At 46.9% G+C, this 17,635-nt stretch overlaps 1 protein-coding gene across 3 annotated transcripts; it reads right to left on the bottom strand.

Moving 5' to 3' along the window:
* Positions 1-22: 22 nt before the first annotated feature.
* LOC108940731 (T-cell differentiation antigen CD6) lies at positions 23-16,581 on the bottom strand. 3 transcript variants are annotated; one of them, XR_003797119.1, is made up of 14 exons: positions 16,341-16,581; positions 11,125-11,202; positions 6,727-6,999; positions 6,329-6,640; positions 6,181-6,243; positions 5,574-5,714; positions 4,611-4,727; positions 4,412-4,531; positions 2,467-2,565; positions 2,219-2,383; positions 1,760-1,843; positions 1,511-1,645; positions 675-1,073; positions 23-149 (listed from the first exon to the last, which is right to left on the bottom strand). XR_003797119.1 is itself a non-coding variant. In XM_029245949.1 (13 exons), exons 1-13 carry the CDS (start codon positions 16,402-16,404, stop codon positions 940-942), a joined length of 1,785 nt encoding a protein of 594 aa, XP_029101782.1. In that variant the 5' UTR covers positions 16,405-16,581; the 3' UTR covers positions 602-939. The 3 variants fall into 3 exon arrangements, 2 of the variants coding, with proteins under 2 accessions (XP_029101782.1, XP_018618593.2); XM_029245949.1 differs by lacking the exon at positions 23-149 and having other exon boundaries at positions 602-1,073; XM_018763077.2 differs by lacking the exon at positions 23-149 and having other exon boundaries at positions 602-1,073; positions 6,332-6,640; positions 16,341-16,580.
* Between the last annotated feature and the right edge of the window lie 1,054 nt (positions 16,582-17,635).

The following is a 17,635-nucleotide window of genomic DNA, read 5'->3' on the forward strand; positions in this document are numbered from 1 at the left end:
CTGGTTCACTGGTACAAAATACAGGAGTTTCCGGAAAGTGGAGTCTCACCGTGCGCCGCCGCTCGAAATGATCCGACCAAAGGTGCAGAGATTTAAAAATAATAATAATTAAATGTGTGGTATTATCCATCTTCTTATGTAACCAGTTACTGTTGGTAAAAAAAAAAAAAAAAAAAAAAAGTCTTAAGTCATGCCTAATGGGTTGACGTTAATAAACATGTAAAATCTTGAGAACGTATTTAAAGTCCGGATGTTTTCTTCCACCCGGAGAGAATCCATTTTCCGTTTGTGAACATTTCAAAATGTACAAAATATTTACTTGCATGATATTAACTGCTGTCAGAGTTCCAGTCGACATAATAAATGATGTATATGAAAATAAGATGTATAACGACATGTATGTATACAGTATAGATATATTTAAAACCGAATTAAAAACCAAGTTACTCAGGACTGTCTGTTTCACCCCCCCACCCACCCCCGTTGACTGGGTTTATGAAGTGTCGTTTGTACCAGTCTTTTACCTGAAGAAAAAACACTTTAAATATTAATTTAGCATTTAAAGCATTAGTGAAGGTTCATGGGTCAAAATTTGTTTAGTTTTTTTTTTTTTTTTTTTTTTTTTAATTCCTTTGGAAAAAAAACAATTTTGCACCAGACGATGCTCACAGCACCTTCCATGCTGGTATTTCGCTGCCACGTCAGAGCTGTGACCCGAGGCACACGTGTGACCCGTCCGTCCAGGTGGCTGTTTCACCGGGGCTCTTGGGTTCCATTGGTAATTTGTTAAAGGTCCAACAGCAGGGCTCCTCCTCGTATCCTTAACCGCTACGCCACCTGTTGCCACCACACGCAACGTTTATAGCGCTGAAACAGTGTCAAAGTCTCATGTGACGCTTCGATCATGATCATCTGTGACGTGACGTGCTGTGCTGAAGATCACGAGTCGGCGACGGTGTCGTAGTCGCAGCTCGAGGAGGAGCTCGAGGACCCTCCCTCCGCTGGGGGCACAAACTCCTGTTCCACCCCTACATTCTGGTAGTCGTCTTCCGAGGAGAAGCTGGACGAGTCGTCTGGGAGAGAGACGGCGGACGCAGTGAGACAGAGAGCGCACGCACACTTTCCACCTTTGTTTCTGCAGCTAATCCCTGCTGTTGAAAAACCTGCCTGCAGGGCACCGATAAATATTTAAAGGGTTATTTTCTGAGCAGAAGCAGAAGGAAAAGCACGTTTTACTAAACAGAAGAAGTACACAAGAAACCCCGTTCCTCTGCAACTCGAGCGGAAAGAAGCAGGATCGTGACGAATGTTCACGCGGAGGATTTATCGACATATCGTGCCATTGATATTTCACCAACTGGTGGCACTAATTTTCAGTTAGAAACTCTTTCATCATTTAAAACTTCCTGATCATCATTAATAACCGCTTCTCCGCTGCAGAGTCGTGGTGGTCCAGAGCCCATCCTGGAAGTACAGGGCTGAGAGGGCGCGGGCCGAGGCTGTCGATTACCGCAGCTGGGCGGGTCCGGCTGGGGTGGGACTCGGTGGTCACCGCAGGGGTCGTCTCCTGGGTTACCGCTGCCTGTGCGATGAGGGACGGGCGCCTGCGTCACCTCCTGGGAAAGCCAAGGGCCGGCAGCACCTGCTGTGCTTATGAGAGTCGGTTATTTTCGAGCGTCCGCAACCGTGCACCGACAGCTCATTAGCATAAGGCAGCTCACGCCGAGGGTCCCCGAGCGGTTCGGGAGCCGAGACGCACCTGGCACCAGCAGGTCCTCCGCTGCATGTCCCGTATTCTCGTACTCTTCTCCGGACGACGTGCTGGAAGAGTCGCGCGGATCCGCTGCGGCAGAGGGACAGGGGCCGTCAGGGCTGCTGCACAGCGACACGCGCGTTTTACGTTCACAAACACTGCGGACACTGTTAAACGCACACGTCGGTAAGCGCGTGCTGCTGGGTAACGGCGTGGCACAGCGGGTAGCAATGGTGCCTCGCAGCTCCTGCCTCTGGGTTCGAATGCGGCGCGGTCTGTGTTGATTATCAATGTGTCAGGTAACATTTTATACAACGGACCCTTCGTTAAAATTACTTTGGATGTTCCTTTTACCCCCTTTCTCCCCTTTCCTTTCTCACAGAGGCCACTCCGTCTTCCTTGAGCCACTCGAACCTTTGCCCCCCTTCTAAAATTGCATTACGCCACCCGCTGGCCCCCACGCACGTCGGCCGAGGTCACGTCTCTCGTCGGCGTCTTCCCCGCACTCGCCGCTCGCCAGGGCCGCAGGTGCCGCGTCGTTGATGTAGTCCTCTCCAGAGGATGTGCTGGAACTGTCCGCGTCCGCCTGCTGGTGGCGCTGCGGGTATGAGGAGCTGCTGGGAACGACGCCTGGAATGCGACGAACATCTCGAGTGAGTGACGTGTCAGCAGTCGTCCTCCTCGTGGGCCTGGAAACGGGAGCGTGGTCTTACCTCCTCCAGGCTCCGCCCACTCTTCCCGCAGGCTCAACAGGGCCGGGACCTTCATCACCTTGCTCTTCTCCTCCTCCTCCTCCTTGTCGCGCACAGAGTCTGCAAAGGTGACAATGACAGGTGGCAATCGTGTAAGGATTTTGCTTCGCACTATGAATATGCACTGTGTGGATTCTTACATTTTCGCAGAAGTACAGAGAAACACACGTCATTAATTTATTAATCACTTTAGCCAAATATCATATACACAGGTCCAATTTGCGAATAAAAAACCTATAAGCAGTATATACACACTATTGAGGAGTGTAATAATAAGGCCATTAAGACTGCACGTTATTGTAATATTTTTAAGGTGCTGATGTAATGCCTGGTTATTGGAGTGTTTTGTAATTTTTTGTGCATTTATTTTATTTATTTATTTATTTATTTGTTTGTTTACTTCCCCCTGGCTAGGTTTGACTGTTCTGGATTAATCTTCTTATACTGAGTGTTTGAATTGTTTAATTAAAAGAAAAAAAAAATTGAGGTGGTCCTCGACCTGCGACGCATTCGACCGGCGCGTCTGGCGTTCGTGTGTGGAGCAGCGACTGCCGTCCGTTTACGCAACTTTTCGCTTGCGACTCCGTTCAAGTTTCTCTTTGTCCGAAAGGCCTATCGAGCAAAAACGCGAAAAGAACAGAAAAGGCGAAAGAAAGATGTAGCGACAGTAGAACACCGCACTGTATTTATTATTTCTCTCCATTAGCATTATTTTAACACAAATACTGTGTGGAAAGAGTGAGAAATAGAAGAAAACCCTATTACAGACACTGGCATTTGTGCACACAGCCATTCCCCGACATACCGTACGCCCCAGTTCCGTTCTGAGCGACCGGTCGGATCTCGAATTGGGCGACAGTCGGATGTACATTAGCATGGCACGTAGAAGTCGCGTACCTGTACGACGTTCTTTTACCCTACTCAATTTCTATCATGATTATCTCGTTTTTTATTAACCAGCTTTAATAATTGACGTTATGATTCTGCAGTTTTCTTTTTTTTTTTACCTTTTATTTAAGATTCTTTAGTACATATTTCATCATTTTCATTTTTTACATTATGCAAGTTCTATCATGATTATCTCATTTTGTTTAACCAGTTTTATGAACTGAATTTTTTTTTTAATCACTCTGGTTTATGTTAAAAAAAGATTTGTTTATTTTTTACCTTCTTAAGTCTTTTTATGATTTCACAAAACACAGTACAGTAGTCCACATAAACTCTTTGGATTTACTCGAATAACGCGCGCTTACCGAATGGAAACTGAAAGAGATGCTGTGATGAACGCAATGCCAGATATCGTCTGACGGTCACTATCATATGCACACAGCATTAGCACCGGCGTACGTACAACCAAGCCGAATTTTATATTTACATAATTCTTTCTTTATTTTTTTAATTTATACTGTATTTTTTTTTCGGTCGTATGTACGGATGGTCGTAAGTCGCAAAGATCGTAAGTAGGGGAGAGTTTGTATATGTATTTATTTATCCCTATGGTTCACACACAGGTGCATCCAGCTGCCCGTCCTCTAGGTATCACCTGGGGTTTTCCGGATGGGCTGCGAACCAACTACAATTTCCCCCATAAGGAATAATGGGAAATGGGCTCCCGTTGTCCGCCTGCTCGTCATCCAGCCATCTTCAGGAACGCATTATGGGCGCAGGGCGGCGCACACCTCTAGTTACAGCATAACAGGGTTCGGGATTTACGACGAGGTTATTGGAACAGAACCCTGTCGTAAGTCAAAGACCCCCTGTACTCCTAAGAAGGCTGCCTTGTTCAATAGGTTTGTGGTGCAGCAGGTGGCGCAGGGGGCTAAAGCCATCAGTTGAGAAAGAAGTTTCGTCGTTATTATCATACGAGCCCTGCGAAGACGTGCAGGAGGCCGACGCCCCGCCTCACTCTTATAGGCCGCCAAGGCGACGGAGGGCTCCACGCTGAAGTCGTACTCCTCGTAGTCCGAGCCGCACGAGGACCGGTCCACGCTGTCCTGGGTCGGTAGCTGCCGGGGCTGCGACGGCACTGAGGAGGGACGGCAAGAGGTGAGCGAGGACAGCTCGTCTCCCTGCGTTTCGTGCGCAGCGACCGCGGACACACGCACCTCCGTTCCCCGCGCCGTCGCTGGACACGGTAAGCAGGTCACCCGAGCGGCGCCGCTCGTCGTCCCCGTTCAGCCTCAGCGTCCGCAGGCCGGGGTCGCGCTCCTCGAATGCAACACCTGCAGAGGGATGGAGAGGGAGGCGAAAGGGCAACTTTTAACCGGGAAGCGCGTCGCCGCAATCCTACAACCATCTGAACATTTACTGTGGCCGGTGGGATGCCATTCACAGGCCCACGGGGGGGGCGCTCCCCATCGCACTGTCAGAAAACGGCTAACATTTAAGACAGAAAAGCCGCGGGTTGCGGGCAGCAGTTCCGCTTCGCCTCCACCCTCGCTTGTCTTGCCCAGGGAGGGGGAACATGGCAATAAACACATCCTCGGCACCTCTCCGCAATAAAAGTGAACGCTGGAAATACTGCGTTTCTCACACCTCTAGAGTACATCTGCAGTTGTGCAGCCTGATGGGTGGCTGAGTGTAAATGTGGGGGGGGGGGCTTAGTGGTTTGAGCTGCTTTCCACTTAAGGACCTGGGTTCAAGTTCTACCTCCTGCCATTGTAGTCTTGCTCAAGGTACTTACCCTGAACTGAGTGAAAATGACCCCGCTGTATAACTGGGTAAATCACAGTAAGGAGCTTAAGACTATAAGTCACTTGGAGAAAAAGTGTCAGATAAACACATTTAAAAGTAAATGTAGGTCCTGCTTGTGGATCTGAATGAGGAGATAAAAGACAAGTGGAAGGTGAAAAGTGACGAGTCTGAGTCATATGGGTACAATTCGGACCTGGACCTGGACCTCTGCTACAATGACCACTTGTCATGAGGACTCCACAGTACCGCGGTAAAATGTGACTCCGCCAGCTGGATTCGATTGACCGGTTTGATGAGGACACGAGGAACCATGTCCTCCCAGATCTTCCACCGCAGGTCAAGGACACGTGTGACTGTGCCGGAGTGTCGCTCACCATGTCGCTTCCGGTAGAGCCAGCAGATGAGAACGTTCACCACAGGGACCATCAGAAGGATGAGAGTCAGGATGATGCAGCCGACAGCAGCGGGGGACAGCGGTGGGGACGTGTCCTTGAGGGCCACCATGGTTGTCACAGCTGAAACATGGGATCGATAGATAGATAGATAGAGTACTGCTTGAGAATAGTGAACCCCTTGTGTCCCTTAGTTTTACCATGAAATCATTATTTAATGAGAACAAAATTAATTAAAGGTGTGTAATGAACAATTCTATATGTCTCTCTGGAGGAAACCGTGTGTGTAGTAAAAACACACCCCCAGGGTCTCGCTCATGTAGGTGTAGAAATAAGTGAAGCCCAAGTTACTTTGGTTAAACCAGGTAGGTAAGTAGAACCAGGTGTGTAAATCACAGTCATTTATTTGTTTTATAACTTTAAGATTTAACATTTAGATGTTATTAGTTTGTTTTAAAATTTTATACAGGAATAATGACCATCCCCACAGTGTTCACATGCTTTCAGGCAGCTCTGTAGAAAGATATATAGACAGATCTGTGTGTGCTTTACAAAGTCGTCCGTTTGTGCAGCGTGTCCCATGCTTTACCTGTGCTCCAGGTAGAGACGGGGGCACTTGTGTCGTTGGCAGGAAGAGCGGGCGTCACAGATGCTGTGTTGGAAATGGGACGATCAGAACACTTCCTGGCACCAGTTCATCGCCCCACGGGTGACATCGGCCTCGGGAGGGAGACTGCTACCTGAGCACACGACTCCCGCGTCCTCTTTGTGTCCACAGCTGCCGTTGTGGCTCCTGGAGGGGCAGTCCCACAGGTGCTCCTCGGTGCCGCCGCAGTTCACCAGGAGGATGTTGCCGACTCCGGGGCCGAAGGCGCCGCCTTCCCCCGGGGCAGCGAAGGCCAAGCCACACCCCAGTTGCGCGCAGACCACGGTGGCGCCCTTCAGGTCCCACATGTCGTCGCACAGCGTCTCCCACTGCCAGCCGTCCCACACCTCCACCCGTCCGGCGCAGCGGCCGTTGCCTCCTACCAGTCGAACGTCACGGCGCCCTGAGAGACAGCGGATGCTGGAAATGAACCCGACTCATCGGGGAAGAGCGGCGCTCCTCTGGGTCGGACGTCGAGAGGAGACTTACGGCACGTAACGTGGCTCATGCTGGAGCACGGGCGCACCGTGCACTCGTCCAGCTGAGTGCCGCTGTAGACACAACCCGCCACACAGGTGCTGTTGGGCACGGCGGCCCGTTGGACGGATTCGTGCGCATCTCCACAGCCAAGGCGCTCGCATGTGTGCCGCGCCACAACCTCCCGGGACTCGGGGTCGAGCTCCACCGGGACGCGATCGCTGCCCAGCAGCACCTCCACGGTGCCCGAGCAGTTATTGGATAGCCAGGGGGTGTAAGGTCCAGCTGTGGGGGAGGGGAAAGAACATGACGTTCATGACATTAATGCATGAAAACGCAGCAGGTCCAGGTGTCTCCTGCCCCCTTGAAATGGCACAAAACTACACTGTCCCTTCCGCAGGACACAAACCCATCTCTGTATGGTATGACTGAATGCCGTCATAAAAGACCTGTTTCCAGTTGCTCTACTAGTGATGTTCCTTTAAATGTTAATTACACCTTAATTAAACTTAAATACACAACTTACACAGTTTGGACCTGAAATCTTTTTGAAATTCATTTTGTTTGTAACTCAAACGGTTTTTTTTAACAAAACTTAAAAAACACAGACGTCCGTCGATTTCCAGACGAGGTTCTGTAAATGAATACCTCTGTAATAAATAAAAAATTTACTGTATTTTTTATGTAAAGCTACATTACAGTTAAAAATAATTTTAAATAACTGGTAATAAACATGGCATCTCAGGGTCCAAGGCTGGAGGGGGTGGGAACACACCCAGAATGTGATGCCAGTCCAGCTACATTTATTTATTTAGCAGATGCTTTTCTCCAAAGCGACTTCCAATGAACTCTATGTAGTGTTACCAGCCCACACACCTTATTCACCGCGGTGACTTACACTGCTAGATACGCTGCTTACACTGAATCACTCATCTATACATCAGTGGAACACGCACACACTCTCTCTATCACTCACACACTACGGGTGAACCCGAACAGCATGTCTTTGGAGTGTGGGAGGAAACCAGAGCACCCGGAGGAAACCCACACAGACACGGAGAGAACGTGCAAACTCCACACAGACTGAGTAGGGATCGAACCCATGTCCTCTCGCACCACTTAGGCACTGTGAGACAGCAGCACTTATGGGTACTTCCTCAAGGGGCCTCTGTGTAAGAACACACCCCGTTTCGATGCGACTCGGCGATGGCTACAGGTTCGTCTTTCAGGACCCCTGCAGAGCGCGCGGTGCAAGGCCCGCCCCCGGAGGCGCGTCTACGTCCTGCAGGAGCGCACCAGGCGCCGCACCGCTGCAGCATCACCGCATCCTGTGAGTCACTTCCTCTGGAAATGTCAGCGGTGCCCCCGAGTGCGCGGGTTTGAGCCGCATGCGCTCTTTTTAGAAGCCCCCTGCACCAGATTCCTCAGCGCGCTTCTTCACGGGGCTGCGCGGGCGCAGGTTCCAGGCCCCGCCACGTTTGTGATTCATGCAAGCTGTTGTGACGCGACGCTACGGTCCTGCTGTATCCCGTGTGGGCGGGTTCGACAGCGCGCTCCCATGCCCCGCCAAACGAATCGTAGCTGAGACCCTGTGGTAGTGAGTGACTTCCCAAAATCAGGTTGTCGGCAGGACATTCCTCAGAACACACACACTTACATCGATTACCCCTCGATACAGCTGGGCCGTTTACTGTATCGATTCAGGGTTAGTACCTTGTTCATGGGTACTACAGCAGCAGGTGGCATTTAAACCTTCTACCTCCGAGTCCAAGGGCAGATGCGTTAACCGCTACGCCACCTGCTGCTGCTGCTGCATTTTAATATTCTGTCTGACACTTCAGTGATCCAGAGCCCAATCCCATCAAACAGCTTCCAGCTTCTTCTGAAGTCCACACAGTAAGGGTGTACAGGTACCGCGGTGAGGTCTGGTCCTAAAGGTTCCTAAGGGGCTGGCGGAGAGTAGGCAATGTGGCCACAGCTCCTCAGGGGGGTCTTTCACGGTCAGTCCATGATTTCTGTGAGCGCTCTGAGCCGCAGATGCTGTAGGAGTGAGAGCTGCCGGGTCCGAAGTGCCGCCGACACGCCAGAAACAGGCCAACGGCACGGCAAAACAGCAGAACGTTTCTGGCAAGCAGCAGCAAAGGCAGCAAAATTTTGTCCTCTCCGAAGTTCGGGTTCGAACACGTGACTCGAACCTACCTGTGGCTCAGGGATGTCCAACCTCTTTTCTCCAAGGGCCACAGTCATTACTGTGAACAGGTCTGAGGACCGCACGTGTAAAATCCTGGTAAGTAACATACCGAATCTTAATGAAATGACTGTTGATTTTACTGTATTTTACTTGGATGCAGTGTGTGTTAAACTGCATTACCATACGGTTCAATATCATTTGTACTGTAGTACGTATATATTGAGGTATATAATAATATGTAACGTAAAGTATATATTTATTTACATTTACATGTATTCATTTAGCAGATGCTTTTCTCCAAAGTGACGTACATCTCATAGAAAATACAGTTTGTGTATTTAGTATAGAAATTTATGTTTATATAGTATTTTACTTAGATGTGGTGTGTGTTCAAGTCAAGTGTGTCTTCCTGCATTATCCTGCATTTCAGTATAATTTATCGTATTCATGGTAACGACGGTATGTATTGAAAAAAGCCGAAGATGTGCTCAATTCAGGATAAGAATCCAGTAAAGGTCCTGGGTGCACAGAACCTCCCGGCAGATATGAAACTATAGAAAAGATGGGAGAACGCACACACGCTTAGCGAAATGATTATATTTTTCGTAACGGGACGGATGCGTTTCGGCAGGGTGTCTTCATCAGCGTTTATATCCATCCTGTGACGAAAAATAGAACTGCTTTGGAAAGCCAGTGTTCGCTCTCCTATCTTCCTTTCACGTATGGTATATACTAATAAGCATTCAAATATCATGTGGGCTGCATGTTGGACACCCCCAGCCCCGCCCAGCAGACTGCAGTTCCTGCCCAATGATTCCCCCACAGAACAGCCCAACATATGGGTGTATGAAGGTCCCTTACTGCTCACATAGCCCCCTTTGACTCCATATGCTGGGATTTTTGCCTGTTTTATGCCATTTTTAGCGATATACCAATTCTGACTTCCACACTGAACTCATTACAGTGTTACAAAAATTAAAAAAAAAAACACGAACCATACATGAGCTGCCCTGTTCCGAATTTAAAATAAGTGCTCACTTTGCAATAACTCAGGTATTGTGTCCTGTCCATGTCAGTGTGTAACTGCGCTGAGTACTGCGGTACAGACCGCACATGTGACACGTGTTCTAATATAAATAATAATAGTAATAATAAGTGACGGTGCTGTGTGGGAGTGGCTGAACTCAGATGGTCCCATTTCAAATGGGGTCTGTTGAAAACATGGTTCACTGTGTGTCCCCCTCCTTCCCACGAAAAGGGATCTGCACTGTAAATGTGTCCCACGTATTAATAACGATTGCAGCCACCAGCTGGTGCTCGAAGGACCTGGGTTCAAGTCCCCTTCCTGCTTACCCTGAATTGATGCAGTAAAAATTACCCAGCTGTATAAATGAGTAAATCAGTATAAGCAGCTTAACACTGTGAATTACTTAGGAGAAAATTCACTTACAAATGAATTTATAAAAATCGTTACAAATATTATACAAGACAGCAGAAAGATCATTTCACTGTTTGCAGGGTCTTCTGGTATTTTGGTGAGTCCGATTTTTAAATATGACTCCGTGGGTTCTGTGTCATATTGTTGGGAATGATGTGAGCATGAATAAATAAATACATAAATAAGCTATTAAACTATTAAAATTATTAAACCATTACAGAGATGGTTATTAATCTTTTATGAAATATTACAATAAAGTAATAAAAGCTAAATGTTAAACTTACAAAACGAATAGATAAATAAATGATTATGATTTACACACCTGATTCTTTATAGAATATATAAATATATTTAAATGTAATGTTTATATTTATTTACACATATACTGCATATATTTTTTTATGCACATTTCTGCTGCAAAAACATCTCGCTTTTCTCCTGCAGAGACCTGGTGCTGAAAGTTAAAGCTGCACTTTTTGAGTCACATTAGATGCAGCAGCTGCTACAGAACGGCCCCTTTGCAGAAATGCCAGCATCTCAAACACACACTGCCCTCTGAGAAACATCAGAATGTAAAACACCCTCTGACTTCCTACTCAAGTCCTTTTGCTCGGCCTCTTACCCCTTTTTGTCACACATTTGGCTGGACAGAGAAACGAGCTCTTATGGATAATTGAGAAAACTGATTAATAAAAGAGCAGTTGCACACTCTCAGTGAGCCAGTATTGTTTTCCTTCGGTGAAATACTTAGATTTTTAAAAAAAAAAAAAAAAACACTCACTTTGATTTATTGGTTCTGTACTGTTGTCTCCTGGGGTCGGGGGGACCTCTCCCTCGACGAGTGCCGTTCGAACCAGTGCTGCAAGACAGTAAACACAACGCACATGAAAACACCAGTGGAACACAGAGAGGCAGCAACCAAGCCGGGATGGAAAGGGACCCAAATTGGCCTCCTTTCGTGTGTCCCGTTTCAGTCCAACACACACAAGAGGAATTACATTTATCTGACACTCTTCTCCAAAGTGACTTACAATGTTAATCTACTTACAATAATTTACTCATTTATACAGCTGGGTAATTTTACTGAAGCAATGTAGGGTAACTACCTTATTCAAGGGTACTACAGCTGGCAGTGAGACTCAAACCTATGACTGTTGACTCCAAAGGCAGCAGCTCTAACCACTACGCTACCAGCTACACCAGTAAAAATAAAATTACAGATTAAGGTAGCTCGCTTTAGATGCCAGAACTGACTGACGTCCATCAACAAATGCAGAGAGGTAAGCGTTCCCTCAAACCCTCGGAGGAGGATCTAGACGGGTCCTGAGGGCAGGAGAACACCATGATTTGACACTCACCCATCTCTTCTCAGCAGGAGCCCGAGGGTTCGAACCTTAACACATGGTACATGTTCGCTTGGTCGGTACTTGGATGTCCAGTACAAAAGCACAAAACCGAGTCTGGAAAGATCACCACTGCTTTTTACACTTCCTGTACCTGCACTTGTCTGTAAATCACTTTTTATTATTCATTTTTCCGATATTTTTCACTAAAGCAGCTAACAGTGTCACATTTGCACTCTCAGCTACTTACACTGATTTACCCATTTACACAGCAGGGCCATTTTTAGTGTTGTAAGTACCTTCATCGAGGGTACTGCAGGAGGCGGGATCCGAACCTGTGCACTTCGCAAGGCAACGGCTCTGAGCGATCCATCGCCTGGTACCCCAGATGAAGAAGAAAACCTTCAAATTAAATGTGTATTTTCTGTCTCTTTGCTGCGAACATTATTCAACAATTAAAAAATGCACATGCGCGCACACACACACTTCGTAAAAAAGCTTTAATGAGTCCGATGACATGTTCAGTTGAGGTCCTACGAGGTGTTCCTGTATTCTGCTCCATTTCTTTATGGAGGGTCCAGCAGCAATGACCTCATCTCCTTCTGCAGGACAGTGACGTGGGGGTCCGCGCTCTCTGGACGACCCCCCAACGAACACATTTGAACGTTGGGTTTGTGCCGCACACGAGACCCGACAGAGGTACAAAGTTCATGCCAGAAAAATCCATGTCTGACATGGCCGATGTGGCCCTTTGCATCTTTCCAAACGACGTTGCCACGGCAAACATACGCAAAACATGAGCAGAGAACAAAGAGCCAAACGTCCTTTATAGTTTATTGTTTTCGACGCTGAAAATACCGCAAAAGATTCCGACTGGCCCTGCAAACGCTTTTTTTGTCTTCACACTTTTTCCCTTAAATTATGAGCTAACCTACAATTAAGACCTGGTGACAATTTATTAATTGCTGCCAGAATAATTTGACGACAAACGTATTAGAGGTAAGACACAAATAAAAATAAAATAAAAAGAGCACCGTCACCGTTTGTTTAACCTTCGCTGCCCGTCAAACTACTCAAAGCAGGTTATCGCAAAGCACAAGAACGGCTGCGAGAAACTCATGCAGCGCTATTGATTAATATTACTGAAGCGCCTTTATTATATTGCGAAATTAATAACAGATGATTGCCAGGAACAAATGTTCTCCATTTGGACCCTGTTTACATGTCATAAAGGGATGAAGATGACCACATGTTTTACTGCATTTATTATTATATTGCAATATACTTTTTTTTATTGTATATAATATATTGTAATACATCGTTGCAATATAATATATCGTAACATATTGCTTTCTATGTAGCACCATGGTCCTAGAGGAACGTCATTTTGTTTCACTGTAGACTCTACCAGCTGTATATGGTTGAAATGACAATAAAGCCACTTTCACTTTGTCTGATGACCCCTCACTGGCCTCCTGCTATCGCCGATGTGTTGGACCCCACGATGGAGTCAATGGACACCGCAGCGACGCCGCCCGCAAGGTTCTGGACGCATCCGAATGGAGGAGCCAGCGATGCTGATTTTGGCCGTCGCTCCTCAGCGGACTGCTCGTGAACCCCGGGACAACAGCCAAACGGAGCAGAGGTGTTGAACACCTCATAAGCCTGTTCTGATGCATCTTGGGAGAACTACACCGAACCGTGACGCTGCTCGGGGATGGAGGGGAATGAGGTCCCGCGCGACTCCTCATCTTTTCATCGAGATGTGAGCTGAACGTTTTTTTTTTTTTTTTTACAGCAACAGCGGAACGACCCTGGAGAGCCATTTCTCAGGGTCGGTCCATGAGGCCAAGAACAACCTGAGAAGCACGGGGGGGGGGGGGGGGGGGGTTCAAATACAAACTAGAATATCTGCTGGACCTGATCCCTCCCTACAGCCCAGAAAGAGCATTGAGCTCCTCCACCTTGGGCTGCTTGGCAGTCCCACTCACAAGGGTCCAAAACTAAAAGTTCTCAGTTTTGTACCCGATGTGGTGGAATAAACTCCCTCTGTTCCTCAGAGCTCTTTCAGAGCTATTAAATCATCTGTTACAATCCTCTATATTGATTCTCACAAATTTTAAATGTAGATACTCATGTTCCTCAGAGCTGCTGAATCCCTCCCACAATCAAGAATGGTCTCGAACCCATCTCTTCGGACCACTTCTCTCGTTATCTCCCTACAGCTCCATAAAAGAGTGAAACACAATCTGCTATTTGAACATCACTTCTATAGCACCTACTGGAGGGATGCGAACCAGCAACACGGTGGTATCAGACACACAATCTGCATCCATAATCCGGTGTCTGTATCTAAAGCTCTTCATCTGTTGTTGATGCACTTTCGTTTACTCTGAGTTGTACATCACTTGGACAAAACTGTCCGATTAAGAAATGTAAAGTAGAACATCAGAATTTTGGCTAAATTTCGTGCTCCATGTGGAAGTTAATGGTCTCGGCCCGTAGAAAAACACACGCCGTAAACAGCGTTGCCGAAAAGGCCCAGCTGAAGTAATGGTACTAAACACAGGCCTGGCGACTGGCGCAGTTTTTTTGTTTCTCCAGCGCTTTAAAACACATCTGAACACGAGGGCCGAGGAAACACGTCCGTTCTGGAGCTTCTGAGGATATTATTTTATATTTAATAAATTGAGCATTTAGAAGCATCCTTTAGCTGGGACAGCTAGGAGCGGAATGGTTAGAGCTGCTATCTTTAGATCCAAAGGTCACAGGTTTGCATCCCACCTCCAGCTGTAGTACCCTAAAAAGCTCCAGTAAAATTACACAGCTGTATAAATGAGTAAATAATTGTAAATAGTTTAACGTTGTAAGTCACGTTGGAGAAAACTGTCAGATAAATAAATAAATACTTGGCGTGATTAGTGTGTGGGGGATGTTTAATGGCAGATAAGGTGATACGAACGTGAAAAATTATATTCACACTGAAGCCAGTGTGTACTTTATTCCGGCGGACAGTCTGTTTAATCTCAACTGAAACCAATCGATCCAAATGCAGCGCACATAAATGTACGAAAACGCCCAGATCAAGTAGCGAAGGTTGGTGCCGAGGGGGGGGACGAGCTGCGGCTGCCGCAGAGTTCGCCCTTCGCTTTGACACACGAACCCATTTGTCCACCACAAACGTATCCATGAGGCGCGAGTGACAGGCGGTCACACCACATGCGCCGTTGAGGCCTCATCCCACTGACCTCTCGGCGCGTCCCTAGGCGACCGACCGCCTGCCGCACCGCTACAACTTCACAAGAAATTGTTCCGTAAAACCAGTTTTCACGTTAACATTTGCCACTTTTCATCCTCTTAGGTGTTTCCAGCTGATCGGTGTGCAACTTGCCCTGTGTGTTTGAATGTGTGTGTGTGTGCTCTTGATGAGAAAGTGACTCAAACACACTGTTCAATTATTCATATTTTCTCATTTTCATTCCAAATTTCCTTTTCACGGCATTAATAATTTAATATTAGTGCAAAGAGGTATAACAAGTGCAGATTAAAATATGTATTTTATATGAATAAAATATTTATTTTTGTGCATAAAGATAATTCAGTACAATGAAAAATAATTAAATGATAAAACATTTGTGGCTGTTAGTGTGGTTATTACACTGATTTATCAGTCACGGAGAAAGGCTCCATTGTTCACTCGTGTCCCGCAGAGTTTCAACTCGTCACGAATGTTTCCGCCGTTTTTTCAGATTTTTAATTTCTTTTTCTTCATTCCGTTTTTTTAATGATCACATAGATGATATCATAAAGGGTTTGATTTTAAAAGAGGGGGTACAGGTCCCCCTGTACTCAGCTGGATTATTATCATCATCATCACCACATTATTGTCACTAAATGTCCTGATGATCTTATAAACAGCCTTTTATGTTCATCCTCCTGTCCGGCTATTTAACTCAAAGATTTTCTGAAGAAAAATCAGTTTAGACTAAATTAGCGCAAGAAAACGATAATGGAGGTAGAACAAAACAGTGTGTCGCCCTTTTCATACAATGAGAAGAAATTTCCGTTCGTATTTCTGCCAAATTTGAACAATAGAGACACTTCCTATTGCACCATAAAGTATCATGTCGTTTATTTGTCCCTTTTCTGTTAGTGTTTATATACAATGTGGGGGGGTCACACGGTCCATCATAAATATCTCTACCTGTGAGGAAAATGCACAGCCTCCCCTTTCGCTGATGCGAAATGAACAAAAACGGATGAAAAATGTAAACCCAGGCAGGCGGTGAAAGACCACACACATTCAACAGATTTTTACTCAAAATACAGTAACGAAGTAGATCGATTAGTTCTTTAAATGGACGCTTTAATCTTTTTTCACAGCGAAATTGTACCATAGGCTGTTGATATGTAGATGCAACATATCTGATGCTTTGTTCTTGATAAATAATGAGAAGTGACCAGGTGGCGGCCTGTGGATGTCGGGCTGGGAACCACCGACCGTACGGCTGCTGTGTGTTATACACACACAACGGAGAGAAGGGCAACACAGCAAAGGTATGAGATTATAAGTGCCCGCTGACCCTTCACGTGTGGAATGAGAACCCGCGCCCTTGCTGAAGCCCCTTCTATTTATGATGCGAAAAGACCATACCTTGGGAGAGGAGCAGGATGTGAAGCAACGCGAGTGCCCCGGCCAGTCTGCCACTCCACCTCATCTCGAGGGCACCGGCGGCTCGCGGGCCGCTCACCTCTCACAGGCACAAAGGGCACGAGGTCTTCATGCGCGCGTCGTCGGCAACGTGTGTCGTGCTCGCAGCCCCGCCACCTGTTTGTTTGTGCGCTTGCAACATGTGGTTTCCGAGTGGCGGCGGCACGGCAGGTCACGTGAGCGCGCTGCTCTCTGCACTCGCCTCTGTGCTCAGCGCGCAAAGGGCACCGGAGCCACTTGCGATCACGGCTGAAACAGAGGAAGCGCGTCGTCTGCTCCGTTCCCACACAGCGCAACGGATCTTGTGTGGAGTTTCTGTGTTTGCTTGGTTTCCTCCAGCAGTCCACAGACATGTGTTTAAGGTAGACTGCTCACTCACATTGTGTGTGTGTGTGAGAGAGAGAGAGAGAAAGCGAGAGAGAGAGACAGAGAGGCTGCCCTGCTATGGACTGGTGTCCCATCCAGTGTGTACCCTGCTTAATGCCCTGAGATTCCGGGATAGGTCCTGAACCTCTGTCACCCTCCACTGAACAAGTGCTTACTGATGATTTATGGACGAAAGGTAAATGTGGGGCGCTGGTAATGTAGAATTCAGAGCTGCTCCTTTGGACCTAAAGGTCACAGGTTTGAATCCTACTTCCAGCCATAGTACCCTTGCTTAGGGCACTTAACCCTGAATTGGTCCAGTGAAATTACCCAGCTGTATAAATGGGTAAATCAGTGTAGGTAATCCAACGTTGTGAGTCATGCTGGAGTAAAAGATGTAAATGATTGAAAAGCACATATTAATAATGGCAGAATATAATTAAATTACAAAAGAGAAATTTGACAACGAATCAGCTGACAGACTTTTTTGGACACGTTAACGAAGCGCAGGGGTTCATTTATGATTGAGTGCAGCTGTTGCGACCCATACTGTGGCTGTGAAATTATAATAAGTCTGTACCTATGAGGAAGGGCCAGGGTAGTTACAAGGGCTGCAGAGCAGCTGCAGTACTGATTGTCTCCTGCAGAGGGGGCAGTAGCTGCAGCCTCACTCAGGTCCTAATTCATCCAGGGAAGCAGCTTCATTTGGGACAAGCGGTTCTGAAAAAGTATTTATTTATCAGATGCTTTTCTCCAAAGTGACTTCCAATGAACTCTATGTAGTAGAATCAGCCCACACACCTTAATCACCACGGTGACTTACACTGCTAGATACACTACTTACACTGGGTCACTCATCCATACATCAGTGG

This window comes from Scleropages formosus, chromosome 18, assembly GCF_900964775.1.
Source record: "Scleropages formosus chromosome 18, fSclFor1.1, whole genome shotgun sequence".
Taxonomy (NCBI): Eukaryota; Metazoa; Chordata; class Actinopteri; order Osteoglossiformes; family Osteoglossidae; genus Scleropages; species Scleropages formosus.

Coding starts and splice junctions, on each gene's coding strand:
- LOC108940731 (XM_029245949.1), bottom strand. CDS start 16,404: ATGAGGTGGAGTGGCAGACTGGCCGGGGCACTCGCGTTGCTTCACATC. Junction 4,532..4,610: donor CGACGGCGCGGGGAACGGAG/GTGCGTGTGTCC, acceptor GTCCCTCCTCAG/TGCCGTCGCAGCCCCGGCAG. Junction 2,384..2,466: donor GTGGGCGGAGCCTGGAGGAG/GTAAGACCACGC, acceptor GTCGCATTCCAG/GCGTCGTTCCCAGCAGCTCC.